This window comes from Plectropomus leopardus, chromosome 4, assembly GCF_026936395.1.
Source record: "Plectropomus leopardus strain MGB_pleo_1.0 chromosome 4, ASM2693639v1, whole genome shotgun sequence".
Taxonomy (NCBI): Eukaryota; Metazoa; Chordata; class Actinopteri; order Perciformes; family Serranidae; genus Plectropomus; species Plectropomus leopardus.
The window spans coordinates 21,535,991-21,551,564 of record NC_142179.1 but is presented as its reverse complement, the minus strand read 5'-3'; the positions used below and the strand labels follow the sequence as shown (position 1 = coordinate 21,551,564).

Below are 15,574 nucleotides of genomic sequence, written 5' to 3'. Positions count from 1 at the left end.
GTGAGGACAAAGGCACATTGTGATCCAGATTTATAAGACCTCCACACTGTACTGTACATCCAAGGCAGTTTTCCCATTTTAATTACACTCACCACTTGTGTTGCTCTGTGCCATCTCAATAATAATCGTGCTGCACTTCTGCAGCCCGGAGCTCGCCTTATTGCCTGTGTTTTGTGGCGACTGTTAATGTCAAAAGCATTTCTTTTTTATGAGTCAGTGATCAGGAATGGGTCTGTGGGGCTGCTGCTGGAGGACGGAGGAGCTACAGAGCCGGGCTGCACAGAAGAGACAAGACTATGTTCAATAAAGGGAGTTGAATGTCTCACAACTGGTATTTACTAATCCAGCTCTGTGACTGGGGACCATATGTAGTGCGTGGAGCCTCCGAGAGCAGGACGACTGACGTGTACTCCCTGGACATGTCATGGAGAGGGTCAAATAACTGCTTTATTATGAATCAAGCTGTGAAGAACAAGTGAGAGAGACACAAAGACCCAGACAGCAATACTTGTGCAGCCTCTGCAACAAAACTGGAATCTGCATTCTTTATGCATAACGCTGCAGATGGTCAAACTGAAATTAAAGCTTCCTTGTCTAAGAAGCCTGTTATGACAAGCGCGTACCGTGTCTCAGTAATTTAATTGTCATCCGCGTCCTGTTGTTCTTTCTGTGCGGAGCTACATGTCCCCAGCTGAAGGAGATTGTTCAGGAGGGGGGTCTGTAAATCGAGCTGTGTGTTTTTGTGTGAGCACACATACATCCAGTATCCTCATTTAACACCACCGCGTCTGTCTGGGAGAAAACCTCTCTTCAGGCAACGGTGGTCTCTATGGTTACAGGAAGGGTAGAAGTGAGAGAGGAGGTGGAAAGGACGGGATGTTCTGAGGCTGCGAGAGAGAGGAGGTGGGAGATGCTTACAGTCGCTCATCGCTGCCTCCTTTTCAAGCTCCAAAACGGCCTCTGGTGTATTATGCGAACCCCTCATCTGTCTCCTCACGCCATCTAAACGACCTTCTGTCTCTCAGCTCAGGTGGCGCTAGTAGACGGGAGCAGTCTATATTTATGTGACAGCTTGCTCTCAAGCTCTCATTCACATGTGTACCTAAACACGTGCTCAGAGGACCCACTGCTGAGACGGCGTATTACTGGCAGACACATCTCTGTCTAGCAGATTCCCGTGTCACCATGGAAACCCAGCATCAGGTCAGGGATAGTTGTTCCTAGACTCTATGAGTGCACGCTCAGCAATCAGAGCAGCACGTGGTGGATCGGCTCCTCTCTGTCATTATTGGCAGCTGCAGACATAAAACAAACACTGAAGAAATGTGATTTTATTCTCTGAAGTCTCACATGTTATGCAAGCCCTGCTGACAGTAATGAGTAAGTTTGTTTTGTAACCTGTGTGTACACTTGGCACAGGCAGGTGCAGGTTTCCATCAGTTAATTTTAATATGCCCCGCTGTCCATCACAGGCTGAACAGAGGGCCGAGCATGAATAACACTCCACTGCTGACCAGTTGCTCTTCAGGGACAGCTGCACTGGCCTGAAGTCACTCCCTGCTGCCAAAACACGCACTCAGCTGGACACACAGGAATCTCTCTCTCCACTGTGCTTGCCTTGTTTTAAATGTTTAGTGTGTGCGAGTACATGCATGTGTGTGTGTCAGACAGGCTCCTTCAAATTGAGACACCCACTTTTCTCGCACCTCCTCGCCAGTCCGATGGGGAGCGATGACTCAACCTTAAATGAGTCTTTATTTCTCTCCCTCTCTCTCTCTCCCTCTCTTTCTGTTTCACATTGACCCAGCAGAGCAAAGCGCCTCGCCCCGCTGAGAGTACCTTCTTAACAGTAAAAGTCATCAGTAATGAGTCAGACCTCCGCCGGTGGTGTAATATGTGTGATTTTTAGAAAGTTGGGTAGGCTGCTTGTTGATCTGCTCTGAACTGACAACAGTGGTGAAGTCAAGGAGCAATATTGGCCTTCAGGGTGCACTGTGTTTGTTGTAAGAACCGAATCTCACAATCAAGGACAAATAGAAACATTTTGAACAATTTAATGTTGGTTTGTGTGGATTCAGGGAGTGATGAAGAGCTTTTTGAAAGTCAAATAGAGTCAAGGTAAGCGCAGAGCAAGGCTGGATTACCAATCAGTCAAATTGGGAAACTGCTCCAGGGTCTCGGGACTTCAGGGGTCCAGTAGTTCCAGCCTTACAACATGTTTCTACTATTTTTGTTGGATATTGTTTGGGAATAAGCACTACTAAAGGTATGAGATAATGCACCCCCAGGCACAGATATGCAAAAGACCCTGCCACCCTCTAAATAGTTGCTGGACACATATTTTGTGGTGGTTTTATGTCTGTTTGTAGTCATTCTGTGTCTCTTTGAGGTCATTTTGTGTCTTTTTTGCCTTTTTTCGTAGTTAGTTGTGTCTCTTTGTAGTTCATTTGTATCTCTGCGTGGTCTTTCTGAGTCTTTTGCTGGAAAAAATGTAATGATGAGGTTAATTTCAAGGTTTAAAGTTAGGGAAGTGGTATGTTTCAATATAGATTTTCAGTGCCAGAATAAGTAACAGCATCCCTGGGTGTGACTTTAGGGTCTCTGGAGTTTTAATTGGGATGAGGTCTAGCATTAAAGGGACAGTGGGGTAAATTGTAGCATTAACGCTTTAATGCTTGAATACAGTCTATGGCATAAACTGTATATAACGATAGACAACACATCTCCACCTCTTCCTACTGCACAAAAATGAAGCCAATTCATGTCCGCAATTTAGATGTTTTGCCTTCACTTTGTTGTCCATCTTTATAGACAGTGTGTGGTTCATGCCCAAACCCAAAATGCGTAATATTCCTCCTTTTTTGTGCCACTTTAAACACCACAAGCCGAGTGCTATGTAATGTCACAATGTTAGAGAAAAGGCAGACATCTCTATGGTTGATATCTCCAACACTGGGTACCTCACACCAAAACAATCCAGACTTATAAATAGCACGAGTGGAAGACTATGCATTTTTAATTTTGGAGTGAGCTCTCCCTTTAAGGTCAAGACATTATCTGAGGACAGGGGGGTTATTTGGGGGCACTGTGTAAATTTAAAGTTAAGGAAAGGGTTAAAGTTGGGGGAAAGTAGGATGTGTCTGAATAAATCTTAACATAGAAGATAAAAATGCGTGTGTGTATATGGAGTCATCACATGACTCAGTGTTTATACCAACTGAACCCAGGCACGACTCCACGATCACGCACACGTATTATCAGGTGATTGTTTTTCTGTCAGCTATCAGGACTCCCTCTCTCTCTCCCCAAATATGACTCTGTTTCCCTGCACGGTGATCCGCCACAGCCTCTGACATGCCTGCACTGCTCACACCGCTAGATCTTGCAAAAAAAGTGAAATAATTAAAGCAATGCTGTGTTTCTATATTATATCCTTAAATCAAACTTAACCCTATATGTAGCTCGCTGTGAGCGCTGAGCGTGTTTGTGAGCAGACCTTGAACAAAGAGCCCTGCTGGCTGCTGCTGGTTAGCTGAGAGGGCTGGGTTTGCTCTCCAGACTGCAAACGGATTTTTAAACACAGACAGGACCAGGAGCGGACACGAGGCTGCGGGCTCGGTAAGGAAAACATCTTCATGCGTTTTTACGCAAAAGTTGCTTAAACTGGTTCACTGTTATTGCATGGCACAGTCGAAAACTGTGGAAGATAATAGTCATAGATGGGGAGTAGAGAAATGTACTAACCATGATCAGGATAAAGAGTTGTCTGAAATCTGGTATCTCAGCCTCATTTAACCCTTTGAAACCTGGATCAACATCCGTTTTCTTGTGCTGCGTTCAGACACCTTTCACAAGCTGTGCCTCTTTGAAACCTACGCAAGTTGGTTTGATTTCTTCATATAATATATAATATATATATATATATATATATATATATATAACAGTTAACACTTAAGCTATCTTTATTAAATTCTCAGCACTCTTTGGAGCTTTTTTTTTTTTTTTTGGTTCTTTTCTTTACGTGCCTATTTTCGGGTAATTTAATTCTTTACTTTATTGTAATTTTTTGGCCATGTCTTTTTAAGTTGCTCATTGCGTTCTCTCAATGTGTTTTTGAATTTGTTATAGTTAAAATGGTTAATAAGGTAATTAAGCATGATTTTAAATAATGGATCTCTTTGCCACAAAATGAACTTTTTTTCCACCTTTGTTTGCTCCGTTAGTAGTCATTGATTTCAGCCCTTCTTCCAGCTGGGGGGTTATGTAGTGTATATGGCAGGCTGGATGGATGGGCAGTGGTCCGAGGTTTTCCAGGGAAACGTCAGATGCGACTGAGTGTTTGGTCACCGGTTATTTCAGAGACTGTGATCCTCGCGGCCCGGCGTCCTGACGTCAGTTCATAAGGAGCCAGCAGCAGAGCCGGGCGGCAGGCAGATAACAAGGGCTGAAGAGAGAAAGGGAGAGAGGAGCCGGGCCATGCTGAACTGATATTCTCCATATTCTGACGAGCGATCTGGTAGGAATTTATCGATTTCATTTTCATGTCGTTTCTCGTTTACTATCGCCCCTTTTAATCCGCGTTTCCCCGATCTCGCAGTGTGTTTTTAAACCTGTTTTACCGTCACTATTATATTATTTTTATTCTATGGGCTAATATGGAAAATATCACTGGTTCATCGGTCGGTGTAATCCAAAAATTGGAAACTAGCTGATTTAAATTGTCGATATGGGGCTCTGTGATGCAATTGCGAACTCTAGCTATTTGTCTAAAGTAGATTATTAAAAGCAAATTACAATAGTGTTATAACATTACATGTAACGGTGCATTTTCGTCGACTTTTCGGCTATTCTCCCTTGGTCGATCACTGTGTGCTGTTCACAGGCACCGCAGTGTCTCAGTAAAAGGATTTCTGCTGTCTGACAGAGTGTGTGTGTCACCAGCTGGTTTTAACACAGCAAATCATCAGCCAATAGTCAAGCCAATTGTATTCATATCGCACAAAATCACACTTTAAATAAATGGCCCCCGGTGTTGTCTATACCTGCGGTCTCCCTGCGATAGGGAGAAGCCCCCTGATGAAGGGGATTCCTCTACTCTCTACCTGACTGCACATCAGCACAGCAACCACATCCCCATAGCAACTGTTAGTAAAACCCAGCCCTCTGTCTGCCCATTAACACCTAACCAGAGATGGTATTGAGCAGTGGTGGACTGTAACTGAGTACATTTACTCACTGTACTTTTTACTTCATTATATTTGTCTGACAGCTTTACAGATAAAAATAAGAACAAAAAACAAACCAAAAAAAACTCAAGAAAAGTTTATAAAATATGTTTTATTGTAAATTAAATTACCTAACAGTTTATAGGAGTACAGCTGTAATGATTAGTTGATTAATCAATCAATCAGTTGATTGACCTGAAATTAATTGCAAACTATTATGATAAACATTTAAGACTTTTTTTCTTTTTTTTCTAGCTGTATTGTTTTTTCTTTCTTTTTTAAAAAATATTTTTTTAATACATACATATATATATTATTTATTTGCTTTTTTATAATATTTCACTTAGGGGTGTTTTTTCTATTGTTTTTATATAATTTTGAGTGTTTAGATTGTTCTGCATTGGGTACTTATACCTAGAACACTTTAAGTACTTTTTTTCTGAATAAACTTACTTTTACTTAAGTAGCATTTTTAGTTTAGGACTTTGACTTGTAACAAAGTATTTTTACAGTGTGGTATTAGTACTTTTACCTAAGTAACAGATTTGAATACTCCCTCTGCCCCTGGTATTGCAAGCACCCTGCATCCCTTCCAGGTCATATGTAGTCTGCTGGTCTGACCAGCATCCACCTGAGAGGAGTTTTATTCTGACAGTGGCTTTGTATCTCACCAGTGACTGATCACAACCTGAGGAGAAGAGGGGGGGGTCCCAATCCGGAGAGTGTATGCGTGTGTGCAGCTATGGGGAAGGACTACTACAAGACCTTGGGCATCCCCAAGGGCTCCAACGAGGAAGAGATCAAGAAGGCGTACCGGCGCATGGCGCTGCGCTTCCACCCTGACAAGAACAAGGATGCCAATGCTGAGGAGAAGTTCAAAGAGATCGCAGAGGCCTATGAGGTCCTCAGCGATCCCAAGAAGAGGGTGGTGTACGATCAGCTAGGAGAGGAAGGTGAGGAGGGGGTCATGTCTGGGTTTGATCCTGTCTGTCTGTGCAGGATGATTTGGCGAAAGCGGTCAGAGAGTGCAGGCCTTGTTTAACAGGCGTTATGATGTATTAAGTTGTTATTAAAATAGCTCAGGACCAGCATCTAATATGACAGTGGAGGGCTTTGGTGGGCTTCAGTCACTGAAGTAATAATACTGTGTCTCTTCCATGTTTTCTTGTGTGTGTACATGCAGAAATGTGATTGTCTATTGTTATCTTTAGTGTCAACAGCACCTACTAGCTCTAATACCTTATAGTCTACCTCAGCTGCTAGTGTAGTGTGTGAGTGTGTGTAAGTGTGTGTGTGTGTTAGCTGACAGACAAATGGCTTAAGATCATTACGTGGTGGAGATATGAATAGCTGCGGCTGCTGTAGTTTGCATTTGTGGGTGTTTTGTGCATGTGTCTCTGTTGAAAAGGTGTGTGCGTTACTGTGTGTATTTGTGTGAGCGTGTTGGACTGAGTGACCTGGTATTTCATGAGTCCTTCCACCACCAGCACTGTTGGAAGATCAGTGATGCTGTGGGATTTTTCCCGCCCACGTGGGCTCCGCTCTTCTCTGTGCTGTTACCCACACGCCGTCTTTTCGGAACATTGTCCTGTGTCTGGTATCATATTGATGTGTGTTTTTCAGTATGGTGGGCGTTTGCATGTGAGGTCTCACGTTTTTTTCTCTCCTGTCTCGTTCAGGTTTGAGAACAGGAGGCAGCAGCTCTTCGGGTGCCCCTGGCAGCTCGACGTACCACTACACCTTCCATGGAGACCCCCATGCCACTTTCGCCTCCTTCTTTGGAGGCTCCAACCCCTTTGACATGTTTTTTGGCTCCAACCGCAGCCACAGCCGCTCCAACGGCTTCTCCTTCCACAACGACCACGATGCAGATCAGGACATGGACATGGACGAGGATGACCCCTTTGCTCATATCGGGAGACAGTTTGGCTTTCCGACAGGTATGAACAACGGCTTCCCGGGGGAGGGCCGCAGGAGGAGGGGGGTGCCATCAGAGCGTCTGGGGACGGGGCGAAAGCACCAGGACCCTCCAGTGGTCCACGAGCTGAAGGTCTCGCTGGAAGAGATCTTTCACGGCTGCACCAAGCGCATGAAGATCACCCGCCGCAGGCTGAACCCGGACGGGCGCAGCATGAGGACAGAGGACAAGATCCTCAACATTATCATAAAGAAGGGCTGGAAGGAGGGGACCAAGATCACCTTCCCAAAGGAGGGGGACGAGACCCCGGAGAACATTCCTGCCGACATAGCCTTTGTGCTTAAAGACAAAGGACACGTCCACTTCAAGAGAGACGGTTCCAATATCATTTTTAACTGCAAGATCAGTCTAAAAGAGGTGCGTCTGTCCCCTTTCATCTAACCTCTCTTGTCTGTCTTGCTATCTGCTTTCATGTCTGTCTTCTCTCTTTCTGCTTGTAGATGAATAGATAATGCTGCTGAGGTTGGGAGTTTGATTCCCAGTGGAGCAAACCAGGCAGAAATTTAATACATTCATGGAGTTGCAAAGGCTTAGATGAATATCCAAAAATGGCACGCTTTGTTTTATTCTTGTCACTCAACCTGGGAAAACCATGGATGAGGTGGAGAGGTGTGACTTCAATTTAAGGCTAGGATTATGTCCTGGATGGGTGGTCGTTTATAAAACACTGAGTTAGGAGTGTGTGTGTGTGTGTGTGTGTTGCTAGAGGGAAGGATCAGTGAACAGCAGCGTCTCCGTCGCTGTAGTTTGAGAGAAGCAGCAGGAATGTGTTGTCCTTGTGTGACCTGCACAGAGCCAGCGTCCTCACTTGTTCTGCACTGCTGCATGAATATATATGCATAAACACACATGCAAGCAGGCACACATAAAACTACACACCGGAATAAACGTGCATGCAAGCGCACACTCCAGCATTTTCTACCATATTTGCAAATACACTCAGTTAAAGATGGATTGTAGTGTGACAGTGGTGACAATCCAGGCTGCTGTTACTGTGACTGGCAGGACATTTAATTAGCCGTTCCTACGAGGGCAACGGGTCCAGCACAGCTCTGCTCTGTCTGTGAATTACACAAGCTTTAATGTTTCTAATGGCGCTGCCACTCACTGGCCTGTGCTCCACATGGTTGGCTTAATGGCAGGTGTTCTCAAAGAGTTGGAGATGTCAGGGGAGTTGTGTGTACTACACTCAAGCCAATTTTGAACAGTTTTCCTCTAAAAGCAGCAGCGACTCTGCAGAAGTAATTCACCGGTAAACAAGGACACCTGCACATCTGTGAAGACGGCCTAGTTAATGAGAGCACATTGGAGTTTATTAAGGCGCACTAAGCAGGAGATGGTACTTGATCAAACCTGCACAACGATTAAGTTTGCACTGCAGAACACCCACAGCTAAGTCCTCTTCTCTCACAGCAGCCAGATAAGAGACTTAAGTCTGATGCAGCTAAAGACGGGATGGGGGAGAGAAGGGGAGATGTGGATGAGGAGGGGGGGGGGGTATCTGGGGAATATTAGGGAAGTGGGTCAGATGATTCAGTATCCAAAGCAAATAAGAGCTCATATTCCACTGCTCCACTCTGCTCTGCCTCCCTGAAGATGTGATGCTGCAGTGAAAACAGCGCCAGCTACATGCTGCATACCAGCCACATATAATGTTGCAAATGTTATGCATTGCACCAGGAGATAATATAACCTAGATGACAAGATGATTGTTTCTGATTGTTTCTAGTAAGTGCTCGTTCTAAAGAAAAAGAAGCAAGTGTAATCTATAATTTATCCTATTTTGGCTGCTGCTTGAATCCCTTGCTATTTGACTGCTCAGTTTTGTTTACTGCCTGAAGCATGCCCGGATGAGCAGCTTCATTTAGTGCCGCCAAGCTCGTCTGACCAACCTGTAAACTCCTCGGAGGCTCTGCTCGTGGCAGCTCTCAGCCCTGCAATTTCTTTCGCTGTGACAGCAGTCAGTTAGAGAGCTAAGCAGGAATTTGACACATTGATTTCTCTGAAGTCAGCCTATAAGTGGATCTATAGTCTGGCTCATTCTGGCATTAACGATGCCACTGCAGTGTGCTCAAGTCGTCTGTGGCAGTGCATTTCCAGCTCCTGTCACCACTGCGCTCAGCGCAGCAGCAAAATCCATCCAAATACACGTAGGTGCTAATTGTGGCTGTTGGGCTCAAAAGCAGGGTGGACAGATCTTTGCAGCTTCACTTCTAATATAAATTAGAAATTGTTTATCCACAAGATGTTGAATCAGTGGGAGTAAGGCAGCATGTGCATATTTTTAGCAACTACTGCTGCTTAATCCTGTCAGTTAAAAGAGTACCCAGAGGAAAAATTTGCTGCTCACAATAGTCTTCCCTCCTCAGGAGAAGTAACAAGCAAAAGAATATATCAATAGGAGCTCTTTTGCTGTGCTCATAGGCTTCTCAGAAGTGACAGTCTGTGAATAGTTAATGCACAGAGTTGAGACTTGAATTTGATCACTAAAATTCTCAAACTGCAGGCTCATTTATAAGCAAGTCAGGTTTTCTTTTGGATCTTACTGTTCGTGTCACTGTTCATCTCAAGAGCGGATTATCTCAGACAAATAAAGATTACTGCAGTGAGAGAGAGAAAAGTGCATTTTAAGACCTTGAATTAGGGTCTGGCTGAGACAAGAAGGCTTTTTCGCAGGTGCTGAACTCAAGTGTCAGAAAATGGTCACAATGTCATATTGATGTGCAGTTGAGCTCAGTTATGTCAAGAAGACAGGCTGGACAAAGCAGAGATTTTATTAAGAATTTTCCTTTCCTCTGGGTAAATCGATAACCACTTTTTAGGACAAGGAAGTGTTCAGGGTGGATCTTAGGACAGACACTTTGGGGTGCAAGGACACTTTCAACTCGTCCTTTCAGCTGCTCATAACTGTAGAGTTAATCATGTGCCAGTGATGGTCATCGTTCAAATATAGACCCATAGGTGATGAATCTATAGATCATATCCACAAATATAGCCAAAATCAAAGTATCCGTGTGTGCGTTTGTGTCCGTCTCTAGATCTATGTCGTCTGAGCTGAGGCTTATGCAATCAGTGGGCCCTCAGATCAGCTGGCAGTGTGAGCCGAGCATCATGGCAACCTGTCTATGTGTGTAAGACTCATGTTGGTGAATGGGACTGTTCATAACAAGAGGATGAGCGCTAGTCTCCATAGAGGACCTCGGTCTTAGGCTAAATTACCTTCTAATGTATGTAGGGGGTAAAAGGAGGCTGATGTCATCGCTGGAAAACTCTGTCAGTCCTCTGATGCAGCTGCTCTGCTTGACTTAACCACAACTGTCTGCATGTCCATCACTTACAAATAAACCAAAAACAGACGAGACGGATAAACCCTCCTGCAGTCTTGATACAACATTGGCTACATAATGACATAGCTGGGTGTTAGAGGTTAAGCATGTGCCAATGCAGGCAATCACTGTTACATCATAAGGGGCCGGTTGCCTCGAGCTGTGAGGTGCTAAGAGTTGTTTTGGAAAAAAAACTAAGACTAACTAATGCTCCTCTGTCCATCATAAAGGTTCCCCTGAGTAGAAAATAGCTTGATGAACGTATAGACGACATTGTTAAGGGTTGTTTTCCAGCATGGATTCCTTCCTTCAAAGAGTATTTAGTTTTTTATCCAAGTCTTTTTAATGGTCTCTATTACTACAAGAATATTTTATCTTTTCATTTTCTGACTAACTCTTGTTATGTGTTCTTCATAACTCTTACACATGCCATTATCCAACAAATTGTCCCATAAAAACACTCGCAGTGTGGTACTAGGGTTGACAATGTCTGTCTGTTGATCAATTGCTCCACCACTTTTGTCTATACTCAAAAATTTCAAAAACTAAATGATTGATCATCCGCATATCAAAAAAGATGAACCCTCTGCAACCTTACTGCTAGATGCAACTAAATACTACTCACTGAACCTGTAACATCGTAAGCCAGACTCGAAACAAGTGACGTTACAAGCGTATGGTCACTGTCCCCAAACCAGGACATCCTGTTATCATCCTTTGAATACCTCTTTCAGTGTCCATTCTTAAGTCTCCTAGTTTTATTTCTGTTTTTCTTTTTTGCAAATTCCCGACCTAGACCCTTTTAATGTTGGTGAATTATCGGTCATTCACAATGGCTCTGTCTTCCTTTCTCCACATTTTTACTGGCCTTATTTTGTGTAGTAACTGTTTTGTAACAGTTGCTTAAAAAGGCATTGCATAAGAAAAGTTTTTTATTCATCAGGATGTTCATTCACAGAGTTGTGGATTTAAATAGTTGTCTTTATTCAGCATAAATCTGGCGAGTGATGCTCTCTGGAAAGCCTGTGAAGTCGTGATAACCACAGGTCCCCATGTTTAGTTTAGCGCTCTCCATGCTCCGACTGGATTCATGAGGCATTGTGATAAGGAGGTGAGGCTTAGTGTGTGTGTGTGTGTGTGTGTGTGTGTGTGTGTGTGTGTGTGTGTGTGTGTTCTCTCCCCTCGTCCTGCCAGCCCATCTGACAAGGCCTCCAACTATTTACGAGCTCAGCCGATTCCTGCCTCACTTCATTAGCCCCGGCTATGAGACCGTTACTAAAATTAGTCCTCTGTGCAATGTGTAGCCACACTTACACACACACACACACACACACACCTCTTCCACCTACACACACAGACACAAAGACAGAAAACTTTTCCACTGCCAAGTCATGTTTTCCAAGTGCTCCTCTTCCAAACACTGTTCTGTAGACCCCACGGTGCTGCAGTCGATGTTAAAAGGATTTGTCAGTGAGGCCTACTTTCTTTCCCTTTCTGTGTGTCTCTCTGTGTCTCTCTCTCTCACACACACACACACACACACACACGATGAACACACACAGAAAGCACGTGGAAGTTTGGCTTGTTAGGATGACGTACTGAGGCAAGATAAACTAAAGTTTTTAGTTCATGGAAACATGAAGTCATGGAGATATTCATGGCTTTGGCATGTCATCCCCACTAAAGATATTAACCCACTCATTCCCCTCTCTCCTCTTCCAGGCATTGTGTGGCTGTACAGTTAGCATTCCCACGCTGGAAAACCGCATCATCTCGCTCCCGTGTCATGACATCATCAAGCCAGGGACGGTGAAGCGACTCAGAGGAGAAGGCCTGCCTTTCCCCAAGAACCCGTCACAGCGAGGTGACCTCATCGTGGAGTTTTCTGTCCGTTTTCCCGACAGGATCCCCCCTCAGTCTAGAGAGATCATCAGACAGCACCTTCCCCAGTCATAGGAAGACTCACCTTTAACGCCTCAAGCACCACACACTCCAGACTAAAAGGCCCTAACCCAGAAAACCAGCCCTTACTACTACTACTACAATTTTTAGTATAATTCCCCTTTCCACTTCCAGCCCCATGTCCTGAGTTAATGTACGCAGCATTAAACAGACACTGTAGTTTGTAGGGACTTCACAGTGGGAGGATGAAGGAAGAATGCCGAGACGAATGGCAGTATCAGGATGTGATTATTTGTGTTTGTTTTGTCTCTTGGCCCGAACGCACACACACACACACACACACACACACACACACACGCGCGCGCACGCGCGCACACACACACACACACACACACACACACGCACACACGCACACGCACACACACACACACAGGCACCCAAACAGTGGAGCGGTGCTGAGGATGGGCTCAGCACAATCATGGCTTTTACTGGTCTTTTCTTAACTCTGTTTTTTACAGATTTATCAGTGGTTTTATATACTGTTCCTCTGATCCTTGTCTTTTTGTGATAGGATGAAGCGTGAGATATTTTTTAAAAAGACACATTTTTTCCAGGTTTTTCTTTTGCAAGGGAAGTATCACAATAGGATTATTTATTTTTACCTTGAGTGTACCAGCAGCTTCAGTGTGTTCAGTGCAAACCCCGAGTTTAACACAGTCCCTTCCCCCACCTGCCACCTGCTTTTTCATGTTTTCAGTCTGATAGAGCATTGTGCTTGAATCCTGTAGACTGTTTAGTAAGATCGGTCTCCTAAAATCTGTTGTACTCCGATTTGTGCAACACCACAGCGCACTTAAAGTCCTGCGTTTCTTCAAATAATAGCGAATCTCAGCTGCGTTGGAAAATCTGGGAATGACAATCACATACTGTAACAGCAGTGTAAGCTTGGATAATACAATCTGCACATGATATGGGTGCTTTCCCTTCTGTACTGAATAGCCTGGCTCGCTATCTGAGGGACATTTAGGTGCCTTAGCCCAGTGTCATACCACATATGTGAACACACACACACACACACACACACACACACACATAGGTCACACTGTAATATACACAACCAGCCATGTTAACTGCACAACAGACGATGCCCTATGCTGTGTCAGACATTGCCATTGGGAGCTGGTGAAAAAAACGCAAGTAAGCAATGTAAAGTCAATCACCATATTGTACTGTAAGTAAGCAAGGACATTTTTAGGGAGAGATTTGATACAAAAATGCTGAATTTTGCCAGTGCATCCCTGTAAAGTGCCGTACAAGTACAGGTTGGATTTCCCAGAGGAATAAAAGCATTAATCTAAATTAGTAAATAATTCAGATTTCTCTGGGAAACCCGGCCTTGTTGTGTATATTCTGCTTTCTCTTGTGCCATTTGAAGGCCATGTCTCGGTGCTACTGTGAGCAGTGCCAAAAATAGACACCCTTGGTGTCTACTTATTGGTTTCATGGTTTCAGTTTGTGATTTGATAACTTGCTTCTGTCCTCTGTAACATGTGTACATTGAACTTTACATCTGTTTTTTCAAGTAGAAAACCCTGTTTAGGATACAGGTTTTGTAATATTGCAGCAGCCGTTCTCTGTCTCAGCTGCAGGGGGCTCTGAACGCTCTCTTCCTACTGTAGTTTACAGCAATGATAAGATGTATGTGTGCGTGTGGTTTCTGCAGGCAGCACTAGCAGGTCATTTAGATCATTTGTGTGGGAAAATGTTTGAATGCAAGATGTTGATTAATGCACTTTTATGTCGTAAAAGGTACTGATGAATCTGAGATGATAGGAGCGACCTGAATGACTTGTCTGAGTGTGTGAGCGTATTTGCCTCTCAGAGCCTCTGAGGACGCTGGACTGTGGCTGCAACCAGAGAGTGCTGCTGCTTCTGAAAGACACTGTCACTGCTTATGAGCATCTGACAATATTTATCATATTTTCAAAATGGCAACAAATAAAAACAAAATGTGTGAACTTAATGGTGTGTCTCATTTGAGTTTCTCTTAGTTGACAAAAAATTTAGTTCACGCTTAGAAAAAAAAGGTGCAAACAAGAATTATTTAGGGTTCCTCGGCTTGTTCAAGTAGGGGAACCCTTTTTCTGTTTGTTTTTGGACCTGATACATACAGAAGCCCCTCTTTTTGTAGTGTCAGAAACAAGGGTCAGAGTTCTTAGGTCATTTTTAGGGACTTTAAGAATCTATTTTGGAGCAGGTACTCTCAGCACACAAAGAACCATTAGTGATGTAAGTGTACTGTGATTGGTCCAGATGTTTTTTAAGTGTATGTAGACCGGTGGAACAATAGCTTGCTCTTATGTCTCACAAGTTCAAGTTAAAGATCTTTGACTTTTCTATGCAGTCAATAGATATATTTGTCTCATTTTTGGTTGCAATTTGTTCAAAACAGTGTTAGTGAGATCTTCTTTTCCAAGCTAAACTATCCACCTGATCAAAGTGCTGACTGAACACCATGATTACTGCACAGTTGTGCCTTTGGATGGACGCAACAAAACACCACTCTAAAATGTGCAGTTTGATCACACAACAAAACGCCACAGGTGTCACAAGTTTTGAGACAGCGTCTGTCTTTCACCCATAACCCCTGAGACGGTTTCCTCTACTGGTGCTGTGCTTTATCATTTCAGGGCAGCTGACATGATTGACTGATTGCAATCAGTGTCATGGGACACACCTGGGCCTGGTTTGTAGACCAACTCACCACACCTTTGCTCCTTTGTTTTTGCAGCACAACACCCTGACAGTACATTTCCACTCATCCACCCCCCACACTACTAATGCTGCAGATTTTTCTGCTTATTTGTGGAGCTTATTTGACTTATTTTGATACATCTTTTGTTCTACTTTGTACACAATGACACATCTCTACAAGCTATAATATGTCATTTTCAGCCATTTTTATGACATGTCAAAATTTGACATTTTCTGATATACTATACTATGGCGTTTTTGGTAATTTTTTTTGACATGCTAAATTATGATGTTTTTGGCCTTGCTTGGACTTTTGTTCTACTTTGTACACAATGACACGTCTCTACAAGCTATAATATGTCGTGTTCAGCCATTTTTATGACGTGAAA

At 43.6% G+C, this 15,574-nt stretch overlaps 1 protein-coding gene across 1 annotated transcript; it reads left to right on the top strand.

Moving 5' to 3' along the window:
• The first annotated feature begins 763 nt into the window (after positions 1-763).
• Positions 764-14,454, top strand: dnajb5 (DnaJ heat shock protein family (Hsp40) member B5). The gene is made up of 5 exons (XM_042487899.2): positions 764-3,618; positions 4,360-4,516; positions 5,900-6,178; positions 6,905-7,560; positions 12,252-14,454. Exons 3-5 carry the CDS (start codon positions 5,968-5,970, stop codon positions 12,483-12,485), a joined length of 1,101 nt encoding a protein of 366 aa, XP_042343833.1. The 5' UTR covers positions 764-3,618; positions 4,360-4,516; positions 5,900-5,967; the 3' UTR covers positions 12,486-14,454.
• The last annotated feature ends 1,120 nt before the right edge of the window (positions 14,455-15,574 follow it).

Bases quoted from the DNA above. Each gene is read 5' to 3' on its own strand.
- dnajb5 (XM_042487899.2), top strand. From the start codon at position 5,968: ATGGGGAAGGACTACTACAAGACCTTGGGCATCCCCAAGGGCTCCAAC. The intron at 6,179-6,904 runs GTGAGGAGGGGG...TGTCTCGTTCAG, and splicing joins CGATCAGCTAGGAGAGGAAG to GTTTGAGAACAGGAGGCAGC. The intron at 7,561-12,251 runs GTGCGTCTGTCC...CTCCTCTTCCAG, and splicing joins GCAAGATCAGTCTAAAAGAG to GCATTGTGTGGCTGTACAGT.